Genomic DNA, 16470 nt, shown 5'->3' with positions numbered 1-16470 from the left:
CTCCTTTATAAACACCTACTTTTATATATGACATGAATAACCAATCAGAAGCTTAGAATGTCCCCCTTGTGGTTTTCTAAGCCTTTCTAATGTACCTAGTGTCATTTCTTTCTTTTAAATCAAGGTTTCAATGAGGTAGGTTGTTTCTTTAGTCTGCTCGAAATTTCATATATATTTTTAGAGTAAAATACGTCTTAGTTACTAAGCTTGATAAAATATAGTTGATTTCTATGGTATTGATGTGGTAATTTATGATTTTTTAGTTATTCAAGTGTATGTATAAAACCTAAAAATAACATTTTGTTTCATAATTTTGTTCAAATTTTTAAAGGCTTAGCAACCGAGTGCAAATACTGCACCTAGAAGACATAATTGTTTGCTTTACTTCTTTATTTACTGTTCTATGTTTTAGGAAAAAAACTTTAAGAACTCATTTCAAAATAGCAATAATCTATATACATATATAATGTATAATAATTGAAATGTGACTGTATTTTACAAAATACTAGTCGACTAAAACACAGCTAAGACAAGTTACTTTGTATAGACCAAAGGTCACCTTTATGTTATTTGATGCGGTAACATAAGTGCATGTGAGCCGCGTCATTGTAACTTCTGTATTGTTAGCCAGACACAGGTGAAAGGTCAATATAAAAAATATATATATACCTATATATATAAATGTATAATCTTATGAGATTTAAGCTATTTTGTCTGAACATTTATGTTTTCATGTTATAATTTGTGTTCATTCTAGAACGAAAGATGCAAAATTAATGTTTATTTCCTAATTTTTTATGGTGGTTGCGAGATCGGTCCAATTTACTGAACCCGTACAGAGATTAATTACTGAAAATAACAGATAAAATATAAAGTTTTTTTCTTAAGAAGCATTTGATAACTATTTGGACATGAAATTTTCGAAATTTTCTGATGCATAAAAGTATTTTGCATGATAGATAGGCAAGATGTGAAAAAAAAAAGCATGAGAGAAACATTGCTTTAAAAACCTTAAGACTTAATAAACAAATTAGATATTTTGCATACGAGAGCATTGTAGTGTTTACTGATAAACTGCCAAATTTTGTTAACATTTGCTTACTAATTTAAAAGTGTAGTGTAGTGTTTCACAGTGCACTCAAGCTAGTGAAATTTTAAGTTTTATTTTAGCAAAGTTTTATTAGGTTAAGCTGAGAAACTTATAATATTTAAATTTTAGACACTTTTCTTAGAAATATATAACAATAGATAAAAAATACAGTTTAAAAAAAAAAGAGATTGATACTACTCACTGTGTACTAAAGCTGTTTGCACTCGGATAAAATTCTTTGATGCTCTTCTCTAAGTATCATTAACTTTCAAAAATTTGAGGTTCAAAATAAATTTCCTGTAACTTTCAAATATGCTTCTTAGAACACAAAAAAAATAAATTAATTGGTTACTGAGGTTATGGAAAAGAAAATATGTATTATGTATACATGTTATTAAATCTGTGAAACTCGGGTATCAAATTGATGCACCTGCTATATGGTTTATTTTATTGCACTGCAAAAAAACAAAAGAAAAACTACTGTACAAAGTAGTTTGAAACTACATTATTACTGTCTTCAGATTATATAGCTTCTGCAAGTAAAATACTTTTATATGTGATGTTTTTGTGAATTCACCCATTTTAAATTTTGAAAATATTTCATTGTGATACGTTTTTTTAAGAAACAGATACAAATGCATATCTTTGTTGTAGATATTAATTATTGATTTTTCAGTTGTTAATTACAAGCTTACATTTAGTATATGTGATTTTAAATCCATTTTATAATTATTTGTATATATTTAAAAAATTTTTGGGGGCAGTTTGCTTTGCATAATCAAACAGTTACTTAAGCTGTTATGGCCTAATACAAACAAGACCTAACACGGCATTCTTGTCAGCAAAAAGAAACTATATACAATCAGATGCTAAATAATTTAACTAGGCCTACCTTATCTTTTTCCACACACACACACACACACATCTTAATTCATGCATAAAATTGTAAAGCAAGCTTTAAAAAAAATCAGAACTATAATTGTGATGGAACATGTTCAGAAACACCTTTTCTTCTTGCAACATATTATCAAGCTAAGCTTTTTTCACTTTTCCAGATCTCTTTTGAGAAGCCTTATTGGCTTTTACAGTTCAAAAGGAGCTTTCATAATGCGTTCAGATGAGTAGTCTATGGCTTTTTGAAGCTGAGATATAAGCAATCACACCATACAATCAAGGTTCAGAAATGTGGTTGGCTAGAAATTACACTTCTAGTCAAGTTACAAGGACAAATTATTTCGTTCAAAACTTTCCACCTTGAAGGCTATGAGTACCATATTTTGTTCAGAAAAACTTCAGAAAATCACAAACTCTAATGATTTCGTTGGGAGTTTTCCGAAATCACCCCAAAATCAAAATTTGTGATTTTTGAGTATAAATTAAATACCTCTATTGAATAAATTTGAACTCTAAAGGTTTTTTTCAGTGTGTGAAACAATGACTACAAGTTTATTTTCTATAAGTTTTTTTTTTTTCTTCAATGGTGCAATTTTGACTGCACCCATCTGGGTGTGAAAGAGTTAAAAGGAGGTTATTTTGTTTAAAAACAAAATCTTAAATCACTGTTCTTTGAATTGAGTTTAAATAACCAAATGTAATTACTGTTTTATCATTTGTGAATAAAAATCATCCAGGTAAAAAAAAAAAGTAAAGCTCATAGTATATCCTAAATAATGTGTGTTAATTTAGTTTATATTAAAAATGACATTTTTCAGCTTTTTTCAACAGAAATAAAATGTTAATTTGGTTTAGCAAGAATAAATTAGATCTTGTAATTAAAAATAAATCAATTTGTCTTATTCAGTTGAATAAATCTGAATTTGAGGCAATGGAAGATGAAGTACGCGTACAGTATGAAGGTTTTCGGCCAGGATGTATGTACGTGTAGAGCTTGAGAACATGCCAGCAGAGTTTGTTTTGAATTTTGATCCAACTTATCCTACAATTCTCGGGAGCCTTCTCAATGGAGAAGATAGAATGGGTTATGTTCAGGTGAGTGTCTCAAACTGTACAGGAATTGTTAGAATATATATAAGACAACGATTTGTAAACATAATGAAAAAATTTAATACATACTACATGTTTCGATAGAGTATTGGTCTGTCTTCTTCAGATATATTATGATTACAAATCATTGTGTCTTATATATACGAGTCTCCTAGTATAATGTGCTGTGTGAAAGAATTCTTGAACAACACTTACAAATAATTAAGTGACATTTGCTGTGACCATGTTAAGGTAGGTGAATGAAACATTAACGTGACTATCATGTTTGCATTTTAGATTTTATATAACTTTGCTTTGTTGCTTGTAGAAGTACATTAAAGTTGATGGTATGACCACATATCTGTTCTGTATTTTCAATAGACGAATCCTGATAAAGAGTTAGTGTACTGTACTTGTACTTAACAGCATTATGTTATTCTAAATTTGATAACCTTAATCTTTTATCAGATTAATCTTTTTGTTTAGACAAGAAATTTGTTTAAAAACATTACAATGTCAAGTAGTGGCCTGTGTCTACTGTGAGTAAAATTATTCCAGGTTTTTTTTTTTAATATGAAAAAGTCTATTATCTTTAAGTTGTATATAAACATTGAATATTTTTGATTTTAATATTGAGGTTCTAGATATAAGTTTAAACACAAGGGATTTTGTTTTTCATATAATACTCATATATGGAATATACTATATGATTTTTGAAATGATCCCCTGATAAAATAATTAGTTGAATATTCTTGCTTCCAGCTGATTGTAGTTATTTCCAGAATAAAAGAAAGATAAGCACTCCATTTTCATTATTGCCAGTGGAAACTTTTGTGGATTATTGTTATGAATATTAAATTCCTATTGGAGCAAGCTATGTACTTAGAACAAATCTAAAAACAACCTGGAAATCAGTATAGCCAAATAAATGCACCTTTTTTTAAAAAAAAGATTAGAATACATTGTTTCATCAGTTGGGTACCCTCACTGTTAACAATATCTGTGGCCATAATCCCATTAATATCTTGTGAGGTTCAACCAGCTTAAAAGATTTCGGTTAGTCCTAAATACGTATATTAAGCTAATGTAAAAATGCTTATAATAAAAGTATACTAATAAAAAAAAAATTGAGAATGAATACAAAATACACAAAAATTAGTTTAACTTGGGTGGTAATTTCTTGTAGTTTTCAAAAGAAAAGGCCTAGAAACTTTTATTTGGTACAAAACAAACTCAAAAAGAAAGAAGAAACTATAGAAATTGAGAGAGATTCTTGAATCAACATTTTGACAGAAGTATTATTAGGCCAGAAGTCATCTTTTTTTTTTTTGTGATACTTCTGGTTTGTTGTTTTTTTGCATCAAAACTTATTTCAGTATGTATTCGTAGTAGTTAAAGACCTGTTCAACCTTAATGCTAGATAGAATATATCTGCTTGGAATATCATTTACCTATTGTGTGAATGAATAGTTTAGCCTTTATCAAATTGCATTAAGAAAAAGTGTTTTTTGTGTAAATACGTGGCTTTTGGGTTGGCAGTCTGTTCTCCTTTATTGATTTGCTGAAGCATATTAATCTTTAAGATCAAAAATCATTTTTATTTAAGGCCCGACTCAAGAAGCATAGGTGGTATAAGCGTATTCTCAAAACTAGAGATCCTCTGATCATATCTCTTGGTTGGAGACGTTTTCAAACCATCCCACTCTTCTCTGTTGTTGATCACAATGGTCGAAACAGACTTTTGAAATACACTCCACAACACCTTCATTGTATGATGTCGTTCTGGGGTAAGTTGTTTGTTATTTTTAAAATATAATTCCTAAAATTGTGTTGTGTCTTCAACATGCATTATTGTTGAAAGAATTATAACAAATTGTTAAAATGTCATATTGTGATAGTATTTAAAGTAAAGTGAAAGTTTTATTATTTAAGAATTCTGCAAAATGTTAGGTTTTTCTGGCCTCTGAGTAATAAGGACAATCAGAATGCTTGATGCTTTATATATGTGTGTGCATGTTGTAATATTCTCCAGGCTTTCAAGTGGATTATTTTCACGTTTACAAGTAACTGTTACACTGAATGAGGAATAAGAAACTTATTTAGTTGTAATAGCTCACATTGGGCACATCTTAAAAAAAATTGCTAAAATTTTCACTTTTTTTTTCAGATGTTAAAAAATGAATTATTTTGAAACATCTTAATTGTAAGTGAGCTGGGCTTGACTAAATACACTTATTACTAATAACTGCTACATGGAAACTTACTTAATAAAAAGGCGTTACTCCTCAAATTACCAACTTGTTTTTATACCATTCACTACCAGCGTAGGTTTTTTGCCTGTAACAATACTCACTATAAAAAATATTTTTAATATAAAATGCATAAGTAATTAGTGGAATTAAGTAATAATAAGTAATTAGTAGAAGTAATTAGTGGAATTAATTGCAGGATTGGTAGTACTTACATTAAAATGTGTAACTGCTATAATATTAGGGACCCTGTAGCTACCAAGGTCATGGTTCTACAAGCATTTTCGTGCATAGATAATTTAGAAAAATGTGTTTAAAGATCCAATAGGTTACAATCTTATTATTATCAATACATTTCAGCACAATAAAATAGCTTAATTTATTTTTCGTGATTTTAATAAGTTTATTACAGTCACATAGTAACATCAAACAATGATGCCTATCATGTAAACTTATAAACACAAATCTTTAAGGAATAATAATAATGATATCACAGTATTAAAGCATTCTTTAAAGCATGTGATGAGAAACTATTTACAAATTAAAAATTGCATGCTACTATGCAGCACTGGATTGTCTGCTGTGAAAAATGTTGTTTATTATATATATAGTCTGTATATGTAAATAGTATTTTATGGTTGTTACGTCATTCTCTGTTTCATTAAATGTGTATTAAAACTTGGCACTCTGAGGAGGCTTTGGAACATGATTTTGTTGAATGTTTTGTAACATGCCAAATTATAATCATACTCCTTATTATAAATTATCATTGCTTACAAGGGATTTTAGTCTTTACTTAAATTTAACCATCTATTTATAAATATTTGAAACTATTTTTTTTTTACATTTTTGAAAGGTCCAGTGACACCTCAAGGAACTGGTCTTCTAGCATTACAGTCTGTCAGTGAAGTCAGTGTAGGTATTTCAAAGTTATTTTGGTATTGCAGATATAAGGATGTTTCTTGGACTAAAATCTGTTGTGTGAGTTCATGGAAATGATTGTAGTGATACTGGCATTTTTTTCTTCCTGATGCATGAAGTTTATAGTAAGAATAATGAGTGATTATAATTTTTTCACTTAATGTAAAATTTTAAAACAGTGTTTAATATAACAGAAGAGTATATATAAAATATGTATATATATCTGAAGCGCTTTGTTCTTTAAAACATAACTCTATGCTGAATCTTAGCATAGCTTAACTGGATGAGAGCCAAACACAAGAATTTGAAATTGGTTTTGTTCTTCAGATAAAGGTTAAATTTTATAAGAATGCTCTTAGCATTCAGAAAAGGTGAGAGAAATTCACTTTCCCTTAATTTCTTTTAGCTCTTTAAACCCATTATTTTCATGATCTCCTAATAATTATCACCATACCTATTTATAAAAGGTGGATAATAACATGGTTTGAATTAGTTTTCAGCCAGAGAGACATAAATGTAATTGGACACTGTCCTCGTTTGATGGGAAAATCAGGATGTTTTGGGTGGATGCTGGCAGTGTCTGCTTGGGTTTAAGGAGTTAACTTGCTTATTAGTATGTTAAACTTGAACATGATTATTTGTTAAGAATCTTCAACAAAAATACTTGCCACATGCAAAGGTGTAATACTTAATCTTATGAAAAAAAAAAGTATTTCAAGTTGTAATTCTATAGTAAGTCAATTATATTAAAAAATATTTATTGCCACAAAAAACAAAGACAGTTATTTGCTATTTCTGCAAATGTCCAATACAAAATAAAGCTATAAGAATAAGTGCTTATATTTCTTTTTATCTTCTTTACCAGAAGGGCACTGGGTGCATCTTCTATTTCTATTCCCACATATATTGTGACTGGTAATTTGGTGGGAATTAATCAAAATGAATATTCCTGTTTATTTTGTACGAAAGTCAATACAAAATATAAATGATTTGATTTATTATGACCTCCACCACATATACAAAAATGTAAAATACTAAAAGTAAAGCCCCCCAGTGGCACAACGGTATATCTGCGGACTTACAACACTAGAATCCGGGTTTCGATACTCGTGGTGGGCAGAGCACAGATAGCCCTTGTGTAGCTTTGTGCTAAAAGTAAATGTTGGATTTTCATTTAATTTATGAAATCTAGAAATTGGAAAAATCATCTTAGTCAGAATACAAAGAAAAATATAAATTTCTTTCTTTGGTTAATTGACTTTGTTAAAATATTTATGTTTGAATGATAACTTGGCTTTGTTCAGTAAATATTATTAATTCTTAATAGTTCATAGCTCTTTAACAAGTAGTAAATTTGCCTGTTAGTAAAAATTGAACTCTAATAAATGTCAAAATTCAATGAAATTACAAAGAAGGCATTGTAACTGTGTTATTAGGCTTAAACAGTTTACAAAAGGTGGATACAGACTTCTATTCTTCAGTAGATACAGTAATATTTGTCCAGGTATTTCCAAACAGCACTTCTGTGAGACACAAATATAATTTTCCAAAAGTTGTTTTTCATTTTCACTACAAAATATCTCAATCGAAGTTGTTGGCCATTTGGTGAAATGCTTTTGTCCTGAGTAGAACCAGTTAAAAATTTGTTGTTGAGTTAGATGAGAGATTAAAATGTGCACATTTCATTATTCTTCATATGTTTTTTTAACCAGGTTGATTTCCGCATAGCAGCTACTGGTGTTGTTTTAGACCTAGATAAGTCTGCACAAATTGTCAAGAAACTAAAGCTAATCGGTACACCTTTCAAGATCTACAAGAAAACTGCTTTCATAAAGGTGAAGTCCTTTTAGTTCATATACCAGGTGCACTCAAAGAGTGTTTCCAAAGTAGTGTAACACCAGATAGAATACACGGCTATTACTATGATAAATACAAGCATGTTCCTCGGTGCAACAAATTCCTCTTTTTAAGAGTTGTTAGTGCAATGTTTTTGTTGATTTTAGTAATGTTTCATCGTCCTCTGTCTGAAAAATAATGAACTGATTCAAAAAGTGTTGAAAATGATCTTGATGACAGACTAGTTGTTTGAACTCTCAAATGAAATTATTCTTTTTGTTTTAATAGATTGTTTAACACTTCTGTTAAATTTTAAATGGTGAACTGAACACAAACACTTTTCCTAGTTTACCACCAGGAAAATAACGAATTAAGTGAGAATTCACCCATGAAACTCATTGTTGACTCCTTAAAGAAAATTCTGTCATCAAAATCATCTATGTTTAACCATGTTTCAGTTATTCCGTTTATATCAAAATCCTCCATTCCTATCAGTGCTCTAAAGTCATCTATTTTATTTATTATACTTCTAGTATTACAGCAGGAACAATTAAGCCTACCCTTATAACTACTTCTATGCTCATTTCCTGTGCTAAACTTTTCTCTGCCTTTTATTCTTTTGCATTCAGTTTTCCTCCCCCTCACCACTGTCTAGTCCTAGTTTAAAACTTCCTTTACAGCAGAATTATTAGCCCTAGCAAACAAGCCAGCCTCTATCTTACATAAATGTAAACCATCCATTCTAAAAAGCTCCCTTCTTACATTGAACTGTTCCCACGAGTCCAAGCAGCCAATATGCTCATCCTTACATACTAACCTAAGCCTAGAATTTAGCCCTAGTGACCTACTTATAACTTTATTCCCACAGTTAATTCTGGGCATTATCCCTGACAAAATTAAGTTACAACCCTTTTCTTTAAATGCCTTTATCAACACATTACACCTAACAAACTGTGAACGTTATATTCAGGCACTAGTCTTAACCATTGTATTTATACTTATAGCCTGAAAATAAATACTTAAAACCAAATACCAATAACCTATTATTAACACTGTTATTGTTAAGCCTAATGTTTAAGAATCAATTCATGATGTCAGAAAAACACGTAGATTCAACAAGTCTTGATACAAAATGATAAAATACTTATAACTTGAGTGCATTTGAAAGGTGGACCTTTCAAAAGTGCTTGGGTTATAGGGTTTAAAATCAATTATATTAGTTATTTATCACTACATTGTCTTCATACTAAAGTAATTAAGTTTATCTTTAATTGTATAGAATTTAGAAATATAACTTTATTAGAAGTGACAATAACTGTTCTTTACTTTAATGTATACATAATGTTAATAATACAATGTATTTATCTTGATTTATATTATAACCTACCTATAACTGTAGCCTAGACTGAATTTAAACTAATGGATCTAAGTTCAAGTACACAAGCTAATCCTTAAAACACGAGGAGACAAACTAATCTTTAGATTTGTATTTATTTAATAAAACAATATGTTAACCTGTTTTAGGATTTACCAGCAAGTTGAATTATAGCTAACCCTAAAGTACCATTATGTGTAGTATGTTTAAGTTAACTTTGTAATACAGTTTACACCACTAAACTCTGTAGTTAAAACTTTGCCGTCTTATTTTTATTATCAGTCTTACTCAATCTAATAGTTATTATTTTATTCAATGTCTTCTCTCTTCTGTAATGCCCTCTAGTATTGTATTAAACTTATTATTTTATCCATGTTTTGCAGGGAATGTTCAATTCTGTTTTGGAAGTCACCAAGTTTGAGGGTGCCTCACTAAGAACAGTAAGTGGGATAAGAGGACAGATTAAGAAGGCTATAAGAGTAAGTATCAAGGTATTTTAAGCTTAACCAAAATTTGATGTAATGGAAATGTTGTATTATGTGCTTTTAATAGTATGGTATTTGTATATTAGTGGTGTTTTGTTTTAGCTTACATGAAAATTTGGGATTATTTCTGTCAACAGTAGTGTCATACATATATCTCATTTTTCACTAAAGTGGTAAAATCAGAGATCAGTTAGAATTTGAATCTGTGATTGCTAACCAGACTGATGTTCTAGTTGACAGTTAGGTCTTTCCTGGTTGCAAGTCTCAGACTTCATTTGATTTTTTTTATAGTGAGAACAAGATTGCAGTATTTTTGAGCTATGCCACTTGATTTGTAACTTACAAAATCCATTTATTGTTGGAAGTGTTAGTTTTTATGATTGAAAATTTAAAAGCAACATATCACCGTGTGAGGTCAAAGAACAATTACAATTTCGTAAAGTGTATTGTAATGATGATATATATACTATATCAAAAGCTAAGTACGAATAATTATTTGCAACTGTAGTTTTTTATGTATGTTAACTGCACAAAGTCATCACCAATATTTAACACTCTCTATATTGTTATAATACTAAACAGACTGATGGGTGTTTTCTTTACTCCAAGTACTGTGAAGTCATCAACAATATGTAATTCACTAAATTGTTGTAATATTAAATCAACTGATGGATGTTTGTGTAATCGCTCCAAGTACATGTGAAGTCATCAACAATATGTGTAATTTGCTACATTGTTGTAATATTAACTCAACTGATGGATGTTTGTGTAATCGCTCCAAGTACATGTGAAGTCATCAACAATATTTGTAATTTGCTACATTGTTGTAATATTAAATCAACTGATGGGTGTTTGTGTAATTGTTCCAAGTACATGTGAAGTCATCAACAATATTTGTAATTTACTACATTGTTGTAATATTAAATGGACTGATGGGTGTTTGTGTAATCCCTCCAAGTACATGTGAAGTCATCAACAATATGTGTAATTCGCTACATTGTTGTAATATTAAATGGACTGATGTGTGTTTGTATAATCAGTAATGGTATCACTCTTCAAAATGGTAAACGTTTTTATCAGCCAGTTATGTCTTGTACAATTCACAGCTTGAAGCTGACTGCTTCAAATGGCAAAATAAAGAATTAGAAAAAGAACATTGATGAATATGATGTTCAAACTAGTTGGACATATAAAATGGAACTTTCTGCTCAGGTATAAGAAAGAATAAAGACTAAGGCAGAAAGGAGTTTTTTTTGTTGTTTTGTTTCAAAATGGTATTCCAAGTTTTATGCAATTTAGTTAAAGATTTGTACTGTAGGAACAAGAAAAGATTGACTGGTACATTTAGCTCTCCAACAGTCATTAAAGGAATAATTTCCACTTTACCCATACTTCATTGTTTATGTTGTTACTTGTGTGTATTTTTCTCGATTCATTACCTTGGTTCTACTTTCCTGACAGTTTTATCAGTGCTTGTTAATGCTACATCAAGAATAAAATTTTATTTTTTGTATGACTTAACAATGAAAATGTAAAATTAAATTTTTTTCTTTATACCTGACATTCTTATGCTACGGCAATGCTGTTCTCAGCGACGTATCAAAACTGGTTGTTTTAATTAAGCCTGTTGAAAAGGTATATGGTAAATTATTAAATATACATGTATCTGTTTTAATTTATCTTATCCAGGCACCAGATGGAGCTTTCCGAGCCTCATTTGAAGATAAAATTCTTTTAAGTGGTAAGATTCAAAATATGTAGTTTTTATATTAGAATACAAAAATCAAAGCCAATTTGTATGACTACATTTTATAGATTGATTGTGTTTGCCTGTTAGTTATATCTTAGTATAACAGAGAAGCATTTGTTGTTCAATAAAATATGGTTCATAAAACGGTTGTTGACTACCAATGTATTTAAAAACACATATTGGGTGGGTACAATAGAAAGTAAAAAATAGTTATGTAATGCATCGACTGCTCTTTATGTTAAGATGATAGGGTGCTAATAACTGTGAGTATTTGGGACTTGATTATGACATGTTGTTCAAAATTAGTGTTGCTTGCAGTTGACTTTCTTTAATTATGGTTTTTGTCACCTGTTGTTGAAACTTGTAACAAATGATTCTTGCTAGAAGACTGGTGTTGACGTAACAACATTCTAATTAATGTCCAGAGTATGAAAAACAAGAGACTTTCATTTTTACTGACCACCTCTAACATAATTAAATTTTTTTCTGAACTTTGATCCTTTAGACGTGCATTTCTGTAATTATTACCATTTTTTATGATAACTAGCACAAGAAAAACACACACATTTAGACGTTGGTTGTAAATTATCGTGAATGCCAGAGCATTAATAATATTGCAGCCTCTGGTGGTATGCGGGTCTAAATGTTTTCATTTTGGGATGGTAACCAATTTTTATTGATTCTCAATCCCCAATATTTAATAACTGGACCATTTTTTACTCTTCTAATGATCAGTAATTTAGGCTAGCGTCCTTACTTCATCCGTATCCATAGCTTTCGTATTATGAAAGTTCCAGGAGTGTTAAACTATTGTGCTTAGTGTAATGTACTTTTCAGTTGACTCTTTCACGTTGCACTTACGTAGCAGATAATCTTCATGTATTATAAATGTTCATCTTTGATGCAAGGTATGTTCAAAGCATTACTGATCTAATTCATGTATTATTATTAGTCTGAAAATATTATTGTAATTTTATTGCATTTCTTATGCAGTTCTGAACACACACACACACACACATTGAGATTTTGATATATGTTGAAAAATTCTTTATTTTCTGCTTTAATTTTGTATATATATATTTAAATAACATTACACAATTTTGTTTTTAGTTGTAACCAATAAACTGCCACTTTTGTTATTGTCGTTATGTGGTTAACGAGGTCATAATAAATGTGTTTTTTCCATAGATATTGTCTTCCTTCGAACGTGGTATAGTGTCACAGTTCCAAGGTTTTTTACTACAGTGACATCTCTACTGTTACCACAAGAACAGAAAGAAAAATGGCAAGGCATGAAAACTGTGGGAAGGCTTCGTTTTGAGAAAGGACTACATGCCCCTGTGTCTACAGATTCTTTATATACTGTAAATGAAATTACTTAATAATGTTAAAATATAGTCATTTGCAAGGAAAATATTTACACGTTTTTGTAGTAGTATACAAAAATGGATAAATATTTTACCTGTTCTGTGATATTTGTGTAACTGAATGACTTGCTAGTGTTCAATGTATACTTTGATAATCTGTGTAAAACTGTGATCCTGAATTCTGTGGAGATTTTACAATTTTCTTTACATTGTTATTTTTATTTGTTTTATTAAGTTAAAAGTTTCAAAGTAGTTGATTCATTATTTACCGAGTAAACAGTAAAACGGCATTAGAATGGCTTGGATGAACATATGGCTAAAACTAATAGCTTTTAACACTACTTGTCAATAAAACATATACTTTAACTTTTTTTTTATGTGAATCTTCTAAGCGATTCAGTAAATCAAAAGTCAAGTCTATAGCCATTTTAATAATGACCTGTCAGTATGAGAAAACTATGAGAAAAAATTAAAGAAACCTTCAGAGCCGTGTACAACAGTTGGAAGGTGATGAATCCCTCTATTTTTTTTACTTGCTTTATTCAGTGTACCTACACTACACCACCAAATTCATCCTTTGATTAATTACACAGGCCTGTGATGGTTTTATTGTCTTGAAATTTGTACGTGTACTACAGTAATTTCTGTACGCTGAATCCGAAAATGATATCCATTTTTCTCCATCGCATACAGATTTTTCACAAAATGTCATATGTACTCAATCCGACTCATTGATATTGGGTCACATTTTGTTGTGCTTAAAATGTTGCTAACCACTGGCTATAGATTTCTGTAGACTACTTGCAATATGAGAGTCTTATTGATAATTCCAGAACCCAAACATAAACATAATAATAAAAAATTTTCATTGTGGTAAAAAATAATAATTGGATCTAAGTAATAGTTTTTCTTCCCGATTTGTAAAAAATCCTTACAGGATAGAAAAAAAAATATTCTACAAATGTGTGTAGCTGAATTATGGAAAATCCATTATTAAAACCAAAACAACTTTTACGAAGTTTAAAATTGCAGGTCTGTGTTATTTTTACTAGTTGTAAAATGAAGAATAACCTTGGTTGTTAACCAGTCTTTCTTATGATGTACCAGCAAGATTTTTTTATTGGTGTTACAAATATAAAACATACACTAATTCATCTTTTAATTTAAATGTATACTGTATCATTAGTTAAAAACACCTTAAAATGATGCTGTCATAATGATTACATTTTTGACCATTATTCTTACTGGTTAACCAACCAATATTTTAAGTTTTGTGGGATTTCTGGAATGTCTTTTATGTTATTTCTAGATGATTTGAAGTGTTTATCAGTTCATTGTTATTATTTACCGGATCCTCATATTTTGTTAACATTTCACTAATTACCTTTTAAAAATAATTTGACATAATTACAGTAGCATAGTGATTTTTTAAGTTTATGATCGTAGACATTTTGCACAGTCCTAGTAACACCTTAATATGTTATTTCATAATGATCTTTGATAACTTTTCAAAAAGTCAAAAGTTTTATGGGCCTTTCCAGTTTAAAATGATACTTTAAATTTTCACTAAGCTTTTAAGTGTGAAATAAGCTGTACAATTCTTAATTGTCCTAAAAGGGCAGTTGGTGAATCGTTTTCTTAAAAATACATAAGCCGTGGGTTCTTGTAATGCAAGTGATTCTAAAAATGAAACTTTCAAAAATAAAGAATAGAGAGAGAGACCAGTATCTCTTCATTTTATCTAAGCTATGAAATGTATTGTGCCACAGATATTTAAAATATTAATGAAGTTGTGCCTTTATTAAAATTCATGAAATGATGACTGGAAGTGACTTGTTTTTTGTTCTCTGTAGGCTGTCCAGAGAAAAAAGCACCACTTCTCATCTCTTTTTGTCCCACGCGAACTCCAGAAACGGTTACCGTACAAAGATAAACCCAAAAACAAGGCAAAGAAACAGAATCCAGGGCTTTCTCGAGTTGCTGTCATACGAGAGCCTCAGGAAAGAAAGGTAAAGTGCTAAAATTACATAAAGTTTATATTGTTTCCAACTCTTTTTTTACTTAAATTTACAAAGCTGCCTATAATTTGAATTTTACTTCTAAAAAGGGAAGATTTCTTTGTAATTTATGTAGAAAATTTTATAATTTGCATATCAGAAATTTTTTTACTGTAAAACCTGATAATATACATATAAAGTTTATAACTTCTACTGACTGCAAAAAGGAACAATGAATTGTAAAGTATTTCTAAGAATAAAGATGGTCATTCTAAGTTCTAGTTGTTTTTTTACTGTTGAATTTGATTTAGAATTTCAAATTAAGCATTGATATCATAATTTATAGGTTTTTGTTAGTTGTTATGGACAATTTTGGTGTATTTCAATCACCAAAATGAAGTATAATTTGCTATTAAAGTTTGAGAGATTTTTTTCTTTTGGTTAAAAACTTCTTCAGGAAGTAGAACTTGTTAAAAGAATAGTCTTTTCTTGTGGCTGTGGGTGAAGTGGAATGATTTACTTTTAAGACTGTACAGTCATAATTGAAATGTTTTTTATAGGAAGTATATGTAATTGAACATTGTTTCCAAATAATTTTTAGGTTGCAAATTTGATGAAAATTTTGAAAACTGTGCACTCTGAGAAACGTTTTAAAGAAAAGCTCGCCATGAGAAATAGAGTAAAAACTCACAAGAAACTCTGTCGACAAGAAGAAAAGAAACGAGACAGAAGAGAGAAAGAATTAAAGAAACGAATATTTCGAGTGTTAAGTAAAATGGGGAAAAAAAATGAAAAAAGAGCTGGCTAGTTTGTGAAAAACTAATGTTTCAAGTGATGTAATATTCTGTTTGTAACATTGTATAAGTCATTTTTACAGTAATAAATTGTTATTTTAATTAGCTTTTTTTTGCTCAGTGTGTTTTTTGTATCTCCCATTGAATTGGCATTGTTTTGAAATTTTTATACTTAATGGCTAACTTACTGTATCAGCCACCAGAAGGCAGTCTCTTCTTCAACAACTTTTAAGGTAGGCAGAACAAAAAACCTATTTAATAGCTTAAATTGACAAGGTCACTTTGGTGATATTTTCTAAGAATTCTTGGGTAGATCAGACACATTATAAGATAATAAAAGCACCAGTATCATCTGTGGTATACTGGTGCACCTTTTGCTACCTAGTATTTAGGTAATAGTTTATAAGGTGTGCCCATTCGGTTATTTGAAATTTGTAATAGATTTTTTTACCTTTTCATCGAATTGGGTGACGTTTTGATCCCAATATGTACACTACAAATTTAAACCCTACAATCTCGTACCGATAAAGTAAGTACTTGTAGTTGATTACATGAACTTGGAACTTGTCTAGACTTGTATTTTCTGTGTACGTGTTCACACACTTGTTTTGTAAATTCTAGTC

General features: G+C 29.7%; 1 protein-coding gene across 1 annotated transcript in view; it reads left to right on the top strand.

The window, feature by feature from the left end:
• The window catches only part of LOC106459275 (ribosome biogenesis protein BMS1 homolog), a 54041-nt gene extending 38156 nt beyond the window's left edge, over positions 1-15885 (top strand). Inside the window, 10 exon segments of the mRNA XM_013918884.2 lie at positions 2892-2958; positions 2961-3079; positions 4680-4860; positions 6179-6237; positions 7956-8078; positions 9838-9933; positions 11629-11680; positions 12878-13053; positions 14910-15065; positions 15655-15885. Coding sequence (XP_013774338.1) covers positions 2892-2958; positions 2961-3079; positions 4680-4860; positions 6179-6237; positions 7956-8078; positions 9838-9933; positions 11629-11680; positions 12878-13053; positions 14910-15065; positions 15655-15861 — 1236 coding nt within the window. The 3' untranslated portion in view covers positions 15862-15885.
• Positions 15886-16470: the final 585 nt, after the last annotated feature.

Source organism: Limulus polyphemus, unplaced genomic scaffold (genome assembly GCF_000517525.1).
Source record: "Limulus polyphemus unplaced genomic scaffold, Limulus_polyphemus-2.1.2 Scaffold584, whole genome shotgun sequence".
Lineage (NCBI taxonomy): Eukaryota > Metazoa > Arthropoda > Merostomata > Xiphosura > Limulidae > Limulus > Limulus polyphemus.
Note: the sequence above shows the minus strand (reverse complement) of the source record. Positions and strands in the feature narration are given on the sequence as shown.